Genomic DNA, 16,024 nt, shown 5'->3' with positions numbered 1-16,024 from the left:
GGGCTGTTGACAAATGAGGTGGTCACAGGCCAGGGCCAGAGCTTATCATGAGCCCAGCCATTGGAATTCTGGGAAATAGCAGGAACAATGGATTACCACAGACGGACAACTTTGAAAGGGGCACTGGGTTGAAGTGTCACGTTCACACTTTGACCAGACTCCACTCCATAGACTCTTAATGCGTAGTTTTACCTGGTGACTGACAAGTAACCATTAGCTTTTCATTTCAGTAGCTGAGCTTGGATTGTAAGCCTTTTTGCATCAACTCTTATGGGAAGGCTGGAATGCACAGCTCAAATAGCAACCTGGTTACTCTGCTCAAACAGATAAAAGAACCCTGGGAACAGGCCAGCTGGGCCTCTTAAACAGCACATAAAACAAGCACAGCAGGAAGAATGCATAACAGCAGATACTTGTGTTGTTGCTTGCGTACAGTCTTTCTCCTCGTTTATTATTTCAAAATCAGCAGGGCTCCGTGACATCCGGAGCTGCGGTTCCATAACAGCCACCCCAAAAAGAAACGGCAGACTTTTCAGAATGCCTAAATAAGCCACACTTAAAATAACCTCGGATGGTAATATAAAACAGGCCTTCCACGCATGCCCCCCTCTGGCAACTCCTCTCTCTGTAGTGAGAAAAGAAATGGCTTAGAACAATGGAAATTTTCTTTGGATAGTCAACAGAGCAAGCGATGCACAGGCCGCACCATGAGAGCCTTCTCCTACCCACAGAGGGGGTATTACCTAACAACGAGTGAGGGGTGAGATTGGGGAGAAGGAGGATGTGCACCATCACATGTACAGCGAGGCCTGAGCATGCCGTACGCAGGCCAAACTTTTGGCAGCAACACAAGCACCTCCACAAACCACAGGGGGTCTGTGGTCTGGGTTTCGGCGAACGCACTCCACTTACCTCCCCACAGCTCAGCCTCAAGAGGGCTCAAATGTCTTGGTGCATCCCTCCAGCACCCTCAAGCCCTGCAAAACCTACCAAGCCCCGTTCCCTTTTCTTCCTGCAAAATAGTCTTCCAAGGTCCGCAGAGTGTTTCCCCTCAATTCCTTGTGGTCTTGTCTATAGGGGACATGTGGGAGGTGGGCAGACCAGGAAGGATGTGGCCGTCAAGAATGTTGTGTGTTCTGCTGACGGGCATCCTCTCCCCTCTGCTGACTGGACGCCAATCTCAAATCTCATAGCTATAGGGCCTCCCCATTCATCCACCCCACTGACTACATAGAGTACGCTCTGTTACAGAAAGGTGGAGTGTCCGTGGTCCTTTAGGGACAGGACTCCTTCCATCATGGCAATCAAAATGTTTCAATTTTGAAAAAAATCTGAATCCTGGTGGTCCATAGAACAACATGTTTTCACCCCTCCGAACTTCACTTGACCTGGTTGAACAGATCAATGGCCTTCCTTACCATCAGATCTTCATCACAGGATGAAGAGCAAGGAGTTACGTTCTCTTTATAGAACGGACCAGAATGCACTGCGGAGAAAGAGATTCGAACAGAAGAGCCAACCTCCTGAGAGTTACCTCTTCAATCCCAAGGCTCTGTAGCCAGTTTCTCTATCCTGTGGAAATCAAGATTAGGAATGAATGCAAATACCTGTCCCATGGAGCAACAACAACTCATGGGACAGGGTAATCCCACTTTGCTTTGAATTTACAAACCAAACAGGAGAATGTCGACATCCAATGCCCATTAGCTAAAGCTACTCAACGGTCATGCCAGTCAGTGGGGCCTGGACTAACGTCAAACGTAGGCCAACCCCCTACAAACACCTGCATCGTTTATTACACCTCAGAATGTCTAGCTATACAGTAACCTCAACGTGGATGGTGAACACTGAACTCCCTCCTATAAATTCAGTAGCCATGACAACTCCTTAAACCACAGGTTATGGTGTTGTTTGGTCTACCCCATGAAGGTCTAGAGCTCAAGCCCTCTGTGAAGCACTTGACAAATGACAAATCATGCCAGCCTGTAACAGTCAGTTTAAAAATGAACAAACCTGAAACTGAAGAAGCCTCTGCATTCCTCTTCCCCACTAGATTTTTTTTAACGTACAAAAAACTGGAGACCTTAAACTATCACCCTAACCCACCCAGCACATACACAAACAGATTCCTGCTCACACTGGCCTTTTTAGCCCACAGGTTAGGAGAAGTCTAAACATTTAAAGTGTGAGTGAGTAAGTACAAATAGTGTTGAGTGCATGTAAAAGTGTGTGTGTGTGTGTGTGTGTGTGTGTGTGTGTGTGTGTGTGTGTGTGTGTGTGTGTGTGTGTGTGTGAGTGAGTGTGAGAGTGAAGTGAATTGAATCTAAGATCCCTTTACAAACAGAACTGGTCAACTCATCCACAAGGCACATCATCATGTAAGTAGACATGGTTTGCGCTGGTCATAAACATACTAAAATACATTTCCACAACTAGGGTACTGTTCCCCTCTGTGAACTAGTCTCCATACATGAAGATTGTTACCCTTCTCGTGGCAGATATTTTGTAAAGAGGGAGCATGCTGCTTTGCAGGTAACCATTGGTTGTGAAACACGAAAAACACGTGCAGTGATTAAATGAAAGAGTTTTTACAAGAAAACTAAAATACATGTAGTCCTGCAAAGCCAGCATACAAGGTGCGTGCCGTGCAAAACAGGATTATTTGGGTTTATTGAAACGGGGGATTTAAATAAAGTCGATGAAGACCTTTGGCAAAACTCTTGGTATGACAAGAATGCTAAGAATTTTAATTAGTTCCAGGTTCTTACTCTCCCATTTTTTTAAACATTTTTTTGCTCTCTTTTTGTGTTTAAACGGAGCTATTCAGTGGTCCCGCTATCTTCTGAACATTTATTTTTCTTTCACTGGTGCTCCAGAAGGCCCATAAAAAAACCAGGCAATAACAAACAAAGCCTGTGATTTTGGCACTGCTTGGGGAAAGGGGCCGGTGAGCTACTCCGGCCCTGTCTGCAGCACCAGTCCCATAGCGCTGCAGCTACGCATGGTCAGGCACATAGAGGTAATGGGACCCTGAGAGACAAAGGACATATAAGCTCCGTGCCAGAGACATCACACATGCAAGCCCTCACACGGACACAAACACAGGAAACAAAGAGCGAGTGCAAATACATGCTCATGTCTGTGGCTTGAAAGAGCCCGCTGCCTGCACCAGTAACATCTCGTGTCAAGATAAAACTAATGTAGACATTGTATTTTCCTTTAAAAATCAAAAGTAGCCCTACGTTCAGATATGTGGTTGAAACTTGGCAAAAAATACCTGAATGTTGGCAAGTGAGAAAGCTGAACATAATGACGACGTTGTAATGTCAACAAACTCAGCCTAACCATGGCTAACAGAACATTGTCTGTCTGTTCTTTTGCAGTGAAGTCCACGGTACATTATTTCCATGTGTTGAGCCAGGAGATAAGAAACTGACAACTCACATTATGTAAGGCACATAGACACATTATGACTCACTAACTTCCGCTTGGTGCTGTGTACATGGAAGTTGTTTAAAAGAGTGTATTGTGAGTGTCGTACATTGTTGTATTGCTGACAATAGTATTGGATCCCTGTACTGTTTTCCACAGCCACCACTTCTAAATAAACAGTCTAAGGTCCCAGAAGTGAATCCAATATTCTCTGCCTGTTCCTTTTGTTGATTTCACTACAAGGCCAGAGTCCATCCTTCCCTCCGGAGCTGAAAGACTGTACTCTCAGCACGGCCTAAAGAAGGCCAGGTTCTCTAATCCTGGCTAAATTTATCCCAGATGCTGCACCATGCCATTCCGACAGGCTTGAGGCTGTCAGGAATAATTCAGTACATTTGGAGAATCCGACAAGACTCCAGCATTCCTCTTCAGATCCTGGCACTGCCAGCCCCCCTTCAGGAGGAGACGGAGAGCACCCAGACACACACACACACACACACACACACACACACACACACACACACACACACACACACACACACACACACACACACACACACACAATCACTAAGAGGAAGGAGGGAAGGAGGGAGAACCAACAAGTGAGAGGGTGGGCGAGAGGGAGGGAGAGGGTGACTCAGTCCTACTGAAGTGAATATTTAGGCATGTCAGCAATGGCCATGTTTAAAATGCTAAACATTTTACCATTAACATGTGGATCAAATGAAAAGCTCTAGTTTAAACATGCATAAAATGTTTCATTTTTATAAGGCCTAAACTACGTGTTGAAAACTTTACAAAAGGTCAAGCCACAGCCACAGCCACAGCCACAGCCTATGGACTAGATCCAAGGAGTCAACTGTTACATGACCTTATGACATGCCACAGATAAGGTGAGGGCAAACGCACGGTACCAAAAATCAATAGTGAACACTGAAGACCGAACGACCAGACTTACGACACCTACAGCTACATTCCCAGACTGGTAACCACATGCATACCAACCTTGGTTGGTAAGGGGGCAAGCTGAGGGCAAGGTCATGGATTCAATTATTCTAAACATTACAGCGTACAAAAGGAAATCATTACAGTGCCGATCAAGTCGGTGTTTAAAGCACGCTGTGATAAATCATGCACCTGAGGCAGCACAGGCTAAAAGACTTCCGACCAAATGCTTCTTAAATATGAGGTTCCTTTATGCAATTAGGACAATGACATCTGGCATGACAGTGACCTCATGTTTTCCCAAACAACCATGTTCACTCTTTTCCCACTGGTTTTCTGTGCGTTTCTGTGCGTCTCTCAACTTGGTTCTGGCATTCTGAACAAAGAGGTCAAAATTCAAGAGCGTGATAAACTAACTGCAACGAACCAGACTTAATTCATAGCCTGCCTTTTTAGTTTAAATTAGATTTTTTCCATAACATCACATAGTATCAGAGACCCAAAATAGACATGAACACACTGAACACATGAAGGTTACTTTAGACAAAAAAGGTTCAACATTAACCATCTCACCGGTCACTGAGGTGTGACGATGTCCCCTGGAGGGGACTAATTGTGCCAAGTTTCCCCCCTAGAGCGCTGGTATCAGACCGCCAGCAAAGAGCACAAGTGCCCCACTCAAGGTGGACTCCCGCCGAGCTGTTCACATTAACTAATCGGAAAACTGGACGTTGTGACCCAACAGCTCCTTAAGGATCTTAGCAATGGCAGGAATGCCGCTCATTCGCGTCACATGTCCACCCTCCGTCCCAGAACAGGAACAAAAAGGTGCTAAATAACTCAGTACTTGTTTGGTACTGTAACACCACAAGCTCACTGACCAATGCAAGCTCTCGCAAATGCCCAGAGGTGGACCTTGGACTAAGTCTGGTCACCTGAAAACACAACAAGCTAATTCCAGACTGCAAGAGAGGAGCTGGTGTGACCCACCAAATCTCCCAGGCAAGGTCTTTGGTGGTTTATCATTAACCCACAGAAAACACACACCAGAGTTTCGCTTGGCTAGGCTTCCAGTCCAAAATTGACTTGTTGAGCATCTGAGGGAAGGGTGACTCAGGGTGTCTTAGGTAATCTTACCCCCAGCAGACCTCTTCCTGACCGCTACAATGATGAAAGGTCCGGATTTATACATACATCAAGACCAAGTTTAATCCCCACTTCACCACGTCACCTTGATCATCATTAACCTCCATCACAGAACATTCCATACCCTTCAGCTGCTCAGCTGGGGGTTTCAAGGAGAGTTTCACCATGATTTGGTCACTTTTAATGTCAGGTGTCAATTTGGGGCAACCATTGTGTCGACGGGAGAAACACTGGTTTAGCACTTCGAAGTTAGTGGCCATTTCCATGCCCATTCTATTTGTTAATCATTGTGTACTGTTCGGCAATATGGAAACCGTGGGAGGACAAGAGAAAAAAACTAAACGGGTAAGAGGAGATTTGTATTGGAAATAGGCTTAATTTTTAAATCTACTAAATCTTAGGCCACTGACATTGTCAAAATAGGTTTGGCTAATGCAGGGAAGAGAGAGAGAGAGAAAGAAGATGAACAGCTTTACAGGCAACATGGGCTGATGGGATGTCTGTTTGAAACATGCAAATGTTAAACAATGTATTATATCTATCTTATTTATGAGGCAAACATATTCTAGATTCACATCACACAGTGGGCTTCATTAAAATGTGAACACATAGAAAAACAGTAAGGTTAGTAGAACCTAAACGGTACCTGCTCCATCAGCCTCACACCACATATGTGGCTTTAAGATAAACTTATACTTGGAGACATGTTTCCATTTATTATATTTTGGTCAACAGATATTTTGCTGTTAGTGATTGCACATCTTAAGCAGGAAAGAGTATTTGTTTGGAAAAATCCAAAGGATCACAGGAACACCTATTCGTGGCATGCTTAAAGAAACTAGCAGGATGGTTTTTTAAATAGGTGTGTTCCCACTTTGTAAGAACTAAATGAACCATTGGTGCTAGTCTGAACATGCACATCTGGAACGTAATGTGACTGTGCTGAGCCACTTTGAAATGCAATCCATTTGGCAGGAACATGGAAGCGACAGCGGGGGTTCAGTGTGGGATCCATGCTTTCGACGCTCCTCGGGGCAGTGGAGTCGCTCCGGAGGCCTGAGAGTGCGACAGCGCCCTGCTAGGCTGTGTGGGGTCGCGTTTGATCCGCCAACAGGTTTACAGTGTGGCCGACTAATGAAGTGAGAGGAGTGGCGAGTCAGCCAATCAGCAGCTGCCATGGAACTAGTTTATGGAGGCGGGGGCCAAATAAATATGACATCATGGAGATGAAGAGGAGACTTCAGGGTGTTTAATAAGGGGGGAGAAGAGCTGGGAAGTCCTGTTTCACTTTCACACCCCGTTGCTTGGGAAGTGTGAAAGTGTGTACAGCGTCCTGTTATTAACAACATTCTCTGTTCGTGGTTCAAGTTCTCCTTCACCAGTGTGCAAACATTTACTAAGCTGGGAAATACAACTGCGGTTTCATACAACAGAGCCCATAACAAATAGGCTACTGAAACTACATAAATGAAGTTGAGCCGAAGGGGTCCGATATAAAGACCTCAAACAGGATCCTACATAGTCGTTTATAGTTACATGGATTAAAAAAGAATTCTCAATTACAATTTTTTTTTTTTTTAAATGTGATTAGAAACGCACATGATGATGTTTAGCTGCTTCAGACTGCAACTTTAAGCAGCTGTAGAATGTTTCTCAGTATCAAAAAGTCAGTAGTGACTTTAAGCTATTGCCATGTTAGCCTAAGGTTAGCGATGCATTCACCCTAGTGGCTTTACTGACAGTCAGCATGCCAATATGGATCCTTTACGACTTCGGAGTTGAGGTCCTGTTGCTTCTAGTTAACAAATGTGCATATGCAGAGGAGAATATTTGAGGTTTTACAGTTCAAACCAATTTGGAAAACTGTAATGCAATATGACAGGCTGAAACTGTTAGGGTATAACACAGCATTGTGCTATTTAATACTATCAAATTGAATGGATTTTAACTGTGATAATTAGTCAAATGAGTGACATGTATGGGATCCTTTCAAACTGGATGCCCATCAAAAATAGGCTTACCCATTAACGGTATACTATAGGTGTGTATCATGTGTTTGGTGACTGAAATAACTGACCTTTGTTTAGGGCTATAAAGCACCCAAGTTTGTTTACATTAGGCTGTAGCCTACTTATCAGTTCATATTACTGTTCCTATTTCTCCAACAGGCCAAAACTAACCTCAGCCTGTTTCACCGAGTCAGTGAAAATCCATGTCACACTATAGCCAGGCAAAAGTGGCTTGTCATTTCCAATGTTGTAATGTGATATATCTATGAAGCAAACTGAAACAGGAAAAGACATGGACGAGTCATGGAAGATTGTACATTTGTAAACACAGAAACTATGGGTTGTGATTTATGGTCCATCAGACCCAAGACAAAGGAAGATTTGTTACGACCTTTGTGGGCTGCCTTTCAAGTAAATTGCAAGCAACAGCCAACTAAACATCCCCTTGTTTCTTCCTTCCTTCCTTTCCTCCCTCTCTCTCTCTCTCCCCCCCACACACAAACAAATATAGCAGACATATCTACCAAATCTGCAATAAATAACTAGTCTATACCTAATGGTCTATTCATAGACCTACCTTAGTAATGAGAAGAGGTTCGTGATGCTCCCGGCCTCCCCTGAGAGTAAAACCCCAAGGCGCTCCTCCAGTGAGGAGCACGTCCACCAGCCTCCATCCTTCCCCATCAATGTTTCTCTGGTCCAAACCGTAGGATCCTTCAGGTTCTAGCAAGTGGTTGGGGTCCCTGCCTACAAACTGTTTCTCTATCCTGTGATCTATGGTTTCCATTGTTTTGATGGCAGCTCGGAGCCTCCTCAAAATTGCAAAACATCCACTCACAATACACTAAATGACAGGAAACCCTATTTCCCAGCTATCAACAACTGGAGTTTAACTCTGCAAGTTATGTCCTGTAGTAGTACACACGTTGCAGCAATTTGCATATGGTAACTGCTGTGTTAACATCTGTTCACAATCCAGACCCTTAATGCTCTTAAAAGAGAGAATTAAATGCAACATGTCGGCTTGAGGGGGCAAATGACCCCATCTCTTTCCGTTACGACTTGCTGCCAGCCAAGTGCCGAGTCAAGCTGCTTCTTCCAGCCTTACTCCCCTTTAAATCCATTAGGAGCCATGTTTAACTCAATAGGTTATCACACCAACAGTAGCTCATCAATCCCTTTGGCAAGTTGTAACCAATTGATCTGACTCAACACAAAAGCAGTCTTAACTTTTTGGACGGTGAGTCTTATGTCTGCCAAACTATTTACAAGTAATAGTAATACGTTCCTTTACCCTTTAAAAAAAGTATAGAAGCTTTATTACTAGCTAAGTGCATCATCCAGCTAATATAGTTGGCTAGCACGAAGCTAACTGTTGCTAGTTAGCGAAGTTATTGACGCTTGATAAGGACTGACACTCTTAAACGCTGCTAATTATTCCCAGATAATATAAACTACGGATACATTAAACACACTGCTTTGAGCCAAAAATAATGTAACAATCTAACCAGCAACGTTACCCAAAGTCAATTAATAGTTTGTATCGCAGCCCCTAACGCGTTTGCCCGGCCGTCTTAATAATAGAATCAAAACTCCTTCCTCCAAAAACGTGAAAGAAGAACACGGGATTAATGATTCAGTCACCCAAAATAGTTTTGGAAGTCACTCTGTCAGCGTTAACGCTGGTCCAAAAAGTCCGTTCCTTATGATTCACGTATTGATAAATCCTTTTCTTTTCGCTGAATAGACTTGGCAACACAGAAGCAAGCGGAGGAAGCCGAGCAACTTGTTACTAGAGGCTCATCTACACTGGATTACACGTTCAGTCCAGCCAACAACCTGCATTGGCCAGTAGAGGCTAGTGATGTGTCGTTCGTGAACGATTCGTTCATTTTGAACGAATCCTTACAACGACTCGAGAGTAACGAGTCCTCTCAAAAAAAGATTCGTTCTTTTTCTCGTTCATGACCGCGCATCGGGACAACTTGGACTGTTGCATTGGCTAAGCCAAGGAAACAGAAATGATTTGTTGAATGCAGGTCACGTAAAAATGATCCAAAGAGACCCAGTCGGAAAAAGAACGAATCATTTCTGTTTCCTCTAGCTGACTGTACTGAGCCTATGCAGGTCACGTGGAAAAGGATCCAACGATCCATATCCGGCAGATGAACGAATCATAGATCCAAAGACACGGTTGTCAAAAGAACGAATCATTGAACGAAACAGACACGTTTGGCAAAAGAACGAAACATTGAACGATCCGGCAAAAGAACGAATCATTGAACGATCCGGCAAAAGAACGAATCATTGAACGAAATACCCATATCCGGCAGATGAACGAATCATAGATCCAAAGACACGGTTGGCGAAAGAACGAATCATTGAACGAAAGACTGATATCCGGCAAAAGAACGAATCATTGAACGATATCCGGCAGATGAACGAATCGTTGATCCAAAGACGGTCGGGAGGTGAACGATTAGGTCATCTGCCGGATACAAGTATTTGGATCATTTTTCACGTGATCTGCATAGGCTCAGCATGGGAAGCTAGAGAAAACCGAAATGTTTCGTTCATTTTGACTGGGCTCTGGATATTTTTTCACGTAACCTGCATAGGCTCAGAAGAGGAAACAGAAAGGACTTATTAACCTAGTTCACTTCCGAGTGTCTATGGTTAGTAAGACGTGAATGATATTCGTTCACAAGAAATAATTACAGGTTTAGTTATTTTAACTTTTTAAAACTTTACTTACAGTTCAGTGCAGCGTAATTGTTTGCCGTGATCATTAAATGCTTATGTGATAATAAATGACCATTTCATCCAAACTTTCATATAATATTATTTGAATGCAGGAATTAGTATCTGCTGGTTTACATGTAGTAACCTCCATGAAAATATGATACGTATTTGTAGTGGACGTATTTACGCCAGTGAATTGGCTATAAAATTTAAAAATGTTGAGTAGCACCCCCCCCCCCCCCCCCCCCCCGTTAAAATGAACGAGTGACTCGAAAAAAGATTCGTTCATTTTACTGAACGAGATTCAAAGATTCGAGTCGGTAAAATGATCCGAACTTCCCATCACTAGTAGAGGCGCGGATGGGGAGAAGAGTACCTGAGAACGTAACATAATTCCATTTGGAAAGGGCATAATTGTGTTGCAAAACATTGTCGCCCCCTACTGGTTTAGAGATACAACATACTGAAAGAGTGCTAAAACGGTACGATTTACCTTGTGAACATGCTATGGAAGTACAAAAACACATTATTGTGATTGAGTAGCTTTAGACAGGCTGTTGATTTGACATATTTATCCCATACACTCTCGAAGAGATTTATGTTATCCATATATTTAGAGGTGTATCTCGAATGACAGTTCTAAATTGTGGAACCTACGCCTTCTCTGGAAACATTCACCTTGGTATGGTCAAATGTAATTATTTTGCACGGCAGAGAGGACTAGAGGGAATTGATCAGTTTTATAAAAATCAAAGCTTATAGAGCCAATGTACAAATACACGTTCTTTGATATTTTTTTTTGGGGGGGGGGGGGGGGGGATACGGTCAGTGAAAGCCCTCAGACGCCGTCTCCGAGGCAACTAAGGAACGGAGAGCAAAAGCGTCCAAACGATAAAATGGACTGAAAACGCGGAAGTGAGAACTGGTGACGTTCGCTGCCACAAAGCTGATCATGGCGTAATGTTGGTGTATGTTTGGTGAAAACAGTCGCATTTTTTCAGTATAAAACAAACTCCTTACGGCTCAAAATGTTCAAAGGTTGGGGTACGTGGCTCGGCCTAGATGGTGCCACAACAGAAAAAGAAGAGGTTGATCAATCCACTGATGCTGTCGAAAAAGAGACAGAAACTTCACCTGATGTGCTGGACTCCGAGGTAAACAAGCAAAAAGCAAGTATAGATGGGGAAGAAGAAAACGACGATCAACAACCCTTGATAGAAACAACAACAAAAGGGTTTAGTGGTAAGTTAACGTGTGTTTTGTGTTACACTTAATATTGCAGACTGAAGTTCACTGTGGGTAGAAGATTGTGTTCAACTGTCTGGAAATTAAGTTAGCTATGTAGCGATAGCCGGATAGCTAACATTACGCCACATAATATCTGTTTGACTAAGTTAGCTGCCCAGCTAACGCTAGCTACTCTCCTATAAAAGGTACCTGGATAGGCTCGACATGCGAGACAAGAAACGCTACACTGTCTAGCTGCACATTGGCATTGCTCGCGTCTGCTTTAGTTTGCTAGTAAATAGGGAGAGTTGTCATTACGAGAAATGCATTATCTACGGTCTCTCGCTGGCTTTAAGAGTGTGACCGACTTTTACCTGCTGACTTATGTCAGAGCTAACCTAGCGAGAGCTATCTATCGCTATCGTATTCATGGTTGACTTGAGCCTGTTTATTTCTTGTTTTGCTGTTCAGGTTACATTCTCAACTTCGCCAGCAGTGCAACCAAGAAAATAACCGATTCTGTAGCTGAGACTGCACAGACGATCAAGAAAAGTGTAGAGGAGGGGAAAATTGATGGCATTATTGATAAGGTATTATTTTTCTTAATATGTTACTCATTTTAAGAATTGCACAATGCAATACATTTTCACTGAATACTCTAAAGCTGATGAAATTTGATTGTTACAGACCATATTGGGAGACTTTCAGAAAGAGCAACAGAAGTTCGTCCAGGAAAAGAATGCGAGAAGGACAGGTTAGGCTTTTCAAAGAATGTTTCAAACAGCAACCTGTTGTGAAACAATATACAGCTTGTATGTTAGCCTAAATGGTTTCTCTCGCAATTTTAGACGTTGCTGTGCCACCATGGGTTGGTTACAACGAAGAAGAGACAATTCAGCAGCAAATATTGGCCTTATCAGCTGTAAGTATTTTGGGTCAAGTAATAACACATAAACAGGAAAACCAGTTTTCATGGTGATTTGCTTAGTTTACTCCAGAACTCATTGTGTACATTAGATTTCACCTTCATACTTTTGGCATTCAATTGTCTTTATGAATACAATACATTATAAGTAGGTTGAATACAATTTAGTTTCAGAAGATGCTGAATTTCCAGTGCATTACAGTACAAGTAAAAATACCCATTTTGGGATTTGTAGTACCTGTGCCCATAATGCAATGTGCCAATATCAAAACAGGCCAGTATTAATAGAAGATCGAAACCATTCTGTGGGCCGGATATAAACATTAAGCGTGCGTTTAGTTTGACATTTGTGCTCTACGTGATGTTTGCTATATTTGGATCTGTCGAGTAACCTCACCATCAAATCATTGCAGGACAAGAGGAACTTCCTGCGTGACCCACCTGCTGGGGTGCAGTTTCATTTTGACTTTGATCAGATGTACCCTGTTGCCTTGGTAATGCTGCAAGAGGATGAACTGTTGAATCGGATGCGCTTTGACCTTGTGCCCAAACTGTGAGTTCTCATCTAGAATAGAACGTTTTTTTTTTTCTGATTATGGAATAAAGCAAGTAGGTGCCATACTAGATAGCAGACTTTTAACACTTCGAACTTCTAAAGTTGTTTACATTTCATAGATATCTCTTTTTGGGACACAGCAGATTACCATAAGGCCAAACGGTCTTATCAGAATGTGTCCTCCCTGCTAATGAAACCAGTGACAACCTTGCTTTACCAGTTGACCTATTTACTACGATTTTCTATACAATGAATAATGCATTTTATCAAGATAGGGAGCAGTGGGTGCTTTGTTTGGACACTATGCCTTTGACTTTAACCTCTGTTCTGTGCAGAGTGCTGCTGTTGTCAATTGTTGTGCAGCTGTGTTGATTGGTGTTTCCGTTGAAATCTTCAAAGTGTGAAGGAGGATATGTTCTGGAGAAATTACTTCTACCGCGTGTCACTGATTAAGCAGTCTGCTCAGCTCACTGCGTTGGCAGCCCAGCAGCAGGCTGCAGAGAAGCGCGAAGAAGAAAAGACTGAAGCCACCGCACAGGCAGACCTGGCAGGTAATGGGATATTAGTAACATATTCTTAACCAAAATATTAATGCCATGTTTATAAATGGTTGAATTGCTTTCATAAGTGATGACGCCTCCTCCACCTCCCTTTGCAGAAACCATCAGACCGAAAACCCCTCCCACAACTATCAACGCTAAGCCAAAGACCAATGAGGTAAGATGCCAGACTGCAGCTGGTTTGAGTGTAAAGCGCAAAATGGCTTGGCATTGGGCCTGTAATAATCTGTCATTACACCACAGGATGAAGAAGAGATTTCCACCAGCCCGGGAGTGTCTGAATTTGTGAGTGATGCCTTTGATTCGTGCAACCTTGACCAGGAGGACCTGAGGAAGGAGATGGAGCAGCTTGTGCTGGACAAGAAGGATGAGGCCTCTCCACAAGAAGGTGAGCTCATCATTGTGCATTTCAAAAAAATATTTTATGTGGTGGTAGAAAATGAGAGGCAGCTTTGAAGTCTTCCAAGGGAAACACAAGAACCTTGTTATTGACTAATGATGGTTCAGTGGAGTTGAAGCTTCTTCAGTAATTCCACTTACCCTTTTCAACCCTCAGTTTATGAGTTTGATTACATTGCATATGGATACTCTAGCTCTGAGGTAATGTCCAGCTCCTGTTTAGGTGTGGCGTGTTGCTCTGTCTTTCACATGGTTTATCTTGGTCTGATTATTTTGTCGCCATAATCTTACGGAGTCTGTTCCAAAGTCCACTTTGTTGTTTCCCGTTTCAGAAGAGACGGCTGATTGGGAGCGCGAGCTGCAGAAAGAGCTCCAAGAGTACGAGGTCGTAGCTGACGCAGAGAACCGCGATGACGGCTGGGACAAGGAGATTGAAGAGATGCTGCAGGGAGGGGACGACTAGTAGCAACATTCTCCCACTGCCCTGCTGTGAGTGAATGTCATGAAGGACCAGATGTATCAGCCATTTCCAACTCTGAAGAAACCTCCCGAAGACTGTTTCACTGAGGTCACTGGCTATCAAGAAGCCATTCCCAGCACTCTCAAGAATATCCAAGAAGAGCATTTGTTCATGTTTGTGGGAAGTTGAAGGAGGTCTGTAAGATTATTCGGCTGTATGGCTGTACAGTTATAAAAAGAAAAACATATCTTGAAGTATGTGAAGGTTTGTGGAGATGGATGGCTTTGGTGCAGTGCCAAACTGCAACTGTTAACTGACAATATAAGGCATCTGTCCACATATTTGAGAGTTACCTTTTGCATTCATCTCTCTTAGAAGAGGAAAAGTTTTAGTTTTTTTCTTTTTCTTTAATTGTTTGCCAGCCCTTGTCTCATCTCATTTTGTGCAATCTACAGGGATATCTTTGAGACTTTTTTTGTATGTGAATATAATGATGAGAATGCGTCACACCAATTCATTGTCAATTTCGTTTGCTTTGAGTTATCAAATTCACACACCACAACAGCACCAGTTAAGATCATACTTGGTGAAGTCTCTCAACAGAAGTTTGCAGATGCAATGGTCTGGTATCACCTGTTTGTCTATAAATGGTAATTTTGGCTACACTTTGTCACCCTTGACTTGCCTTTACTTTGGCTTAGCACACTAAAGTGAGGTTGAGGATGTAATGTTACAGCCAACAGGTCTTTCCATCAATTGCGGGACCTTTTAATGTCTTTCTCTTTGTATCACAGATACTGTATTATATGGTAATGGAATACGTATGTTTAACTTTAGAGTGGTATTTCCAATCTGAATGGGATGTTTTTATTATTTTGTGCTTTTCTTAAGTCATCCGAGTTTAATATGTATATTGCTTTTCTGGTCAAGTAAGTAAATGGATATTCTTGTTTGTAAACAACTAAATGTTAAGCGACCCTGAATGAGATGGATAAAAAAAGCTATAAGAACCCTGATAGAATTCCCTTCTATGATCAGATGATCACACCCTTAGTAGAGATGTTACCTATAAAACACCTTTTCATATTTTTTTCCAAGCTGATGCTTGTCTTACTTTACAAAGCTGTTAACTATGATTCTGTTAAGCAAAAATAAAGACTTGCCTTTCAGCATGTTGTTTTAATGGCCTGTGAAGGTAGACATGTTGGGGATCTTGACGGGGCATAGGTGAAGGCTTTGCTATTTTGTCATGCATCTCAAGACCAGTCCAACTAGCTCACGCCTCAGGCTGTGTAGGAAGGCATGTACAAAGAAACAAACACACTGGTGTGTAATGCAGTGCACGCATAACATGGTGTTGATTTTGAATTGTGCAGGTTATCAATATAATGGTTGGACTTGACTAAAAGAGTGTATTTGTTCAGATTAGGTCTGTTGGTGGTCTTTTTAATGCAGCCAAAAGAGAGTGGAACATGAAAATAGAACTACTAATAGCTTCCTTGATGGAACCTTGCTTCTCTGATGTGTTGGTTTCCGCACCGGAAAAGGGAGAAAGCTCTCCGCACTCTTTGAGTGTTTAGGGCAGTAATATTTGAGAAGCAGAGGTAAAGGAAATCAATTGCA

The 16,024-nt window shown here is 42.7% G+C and overlaps 2 protein-coding genes across 2 annotated transcripts in view; one reads left to right on the top strand and one right to left on the bottom strand.

Moving 5' to 3' along the window:
• Nucleotides 1-8,346, bottom strand: part of shroom2a (shroom family member 2a) — a 40,035-nt gene extending 31,689 nt beyond the window's left edge. Inside the window, exon 1 of the mRNA XM_080832135.1 lies at nt 8,110-8,346. Within this exon, the coding sequence (XP_080688261.1) occupies nt 8,110-8,319 (210 nt within the window). The 5' untranslated portion in view covers nt 8,320-8,346. The remainder of the gene's footprint in view (nt 1-8,109) is intronic.
• A 2,899-nt stretch (nt 8,347-11,245) lies between these two features.
• Nucleotides 11,246-15,570, top strand: syap1 (synapse associated protein 1). The gene is made up of 9 exons (XM_080860799.1): nt 11,246-11,516; nt 11,973-12,091; nt 12,189-12,255; nt 12,350-12,423; nt 12,840-12,979; nt 13,382-13,533; nt 13,641-13,699; nt 13,786-13,930; nt 14,274-15,570. Exons 1-9 carry the CDS (start codon nt 11,303-11,305, stop codon nt 14,402-14,404), a joined length of 1,101 nt encoding a protein of 366 aa, XP_080716925.1. The 5' UTR covers nt 11,246-11,302; the 3' UTR covers nt 14,405-15,570.
• Nucleotides 15,571-16,024: the final 454 nt, after the last annotated feature.

This window comes from Sprattus sprattus (assembly GCF_963457725.1).
Source record: "Sprattus sprattus genome assembly, chromosome: 2".
Lineage (NCBI taxonomy): Eukaryota > Metazoa > Chordata > Actinopteri > Clupeiformes > Clupeidae > Sprattus > Sprattus sprattus.
The sequence above is the reverse complement of the archived record's forward strand: the minus strand, read 5'-3'. Positions and strand labels throughout refer to the sequence as shown.

What these genes read in the sequence shown, in the direction of transcription:
- syap1 (XM_080860799.1), top strand. Translation starts at nt 11,303, where the DNA reads ATGTTCAAAGGTTGGGGTACGTGGCTCGGCCTAGATGGTGCCACAACA. An exon ending in TTGATGGCATTATTGATAAG is followed by an intron (nt 12,092 to 12,188) that starts GTATTATTTTTC and finishes TGATTGTTACAG; the next exon opens with ACCATATTGGGAGACTTTCA. An exon ending in TGAGGCCTCTCCACAAGAAG is followed by an intron (nt 13,931 to 14,273) that starts GTGAGCTCATCA and finishes TTCCCGTTTCAG; the next exon opens with AAGAGACGGCTGATTGGGAG.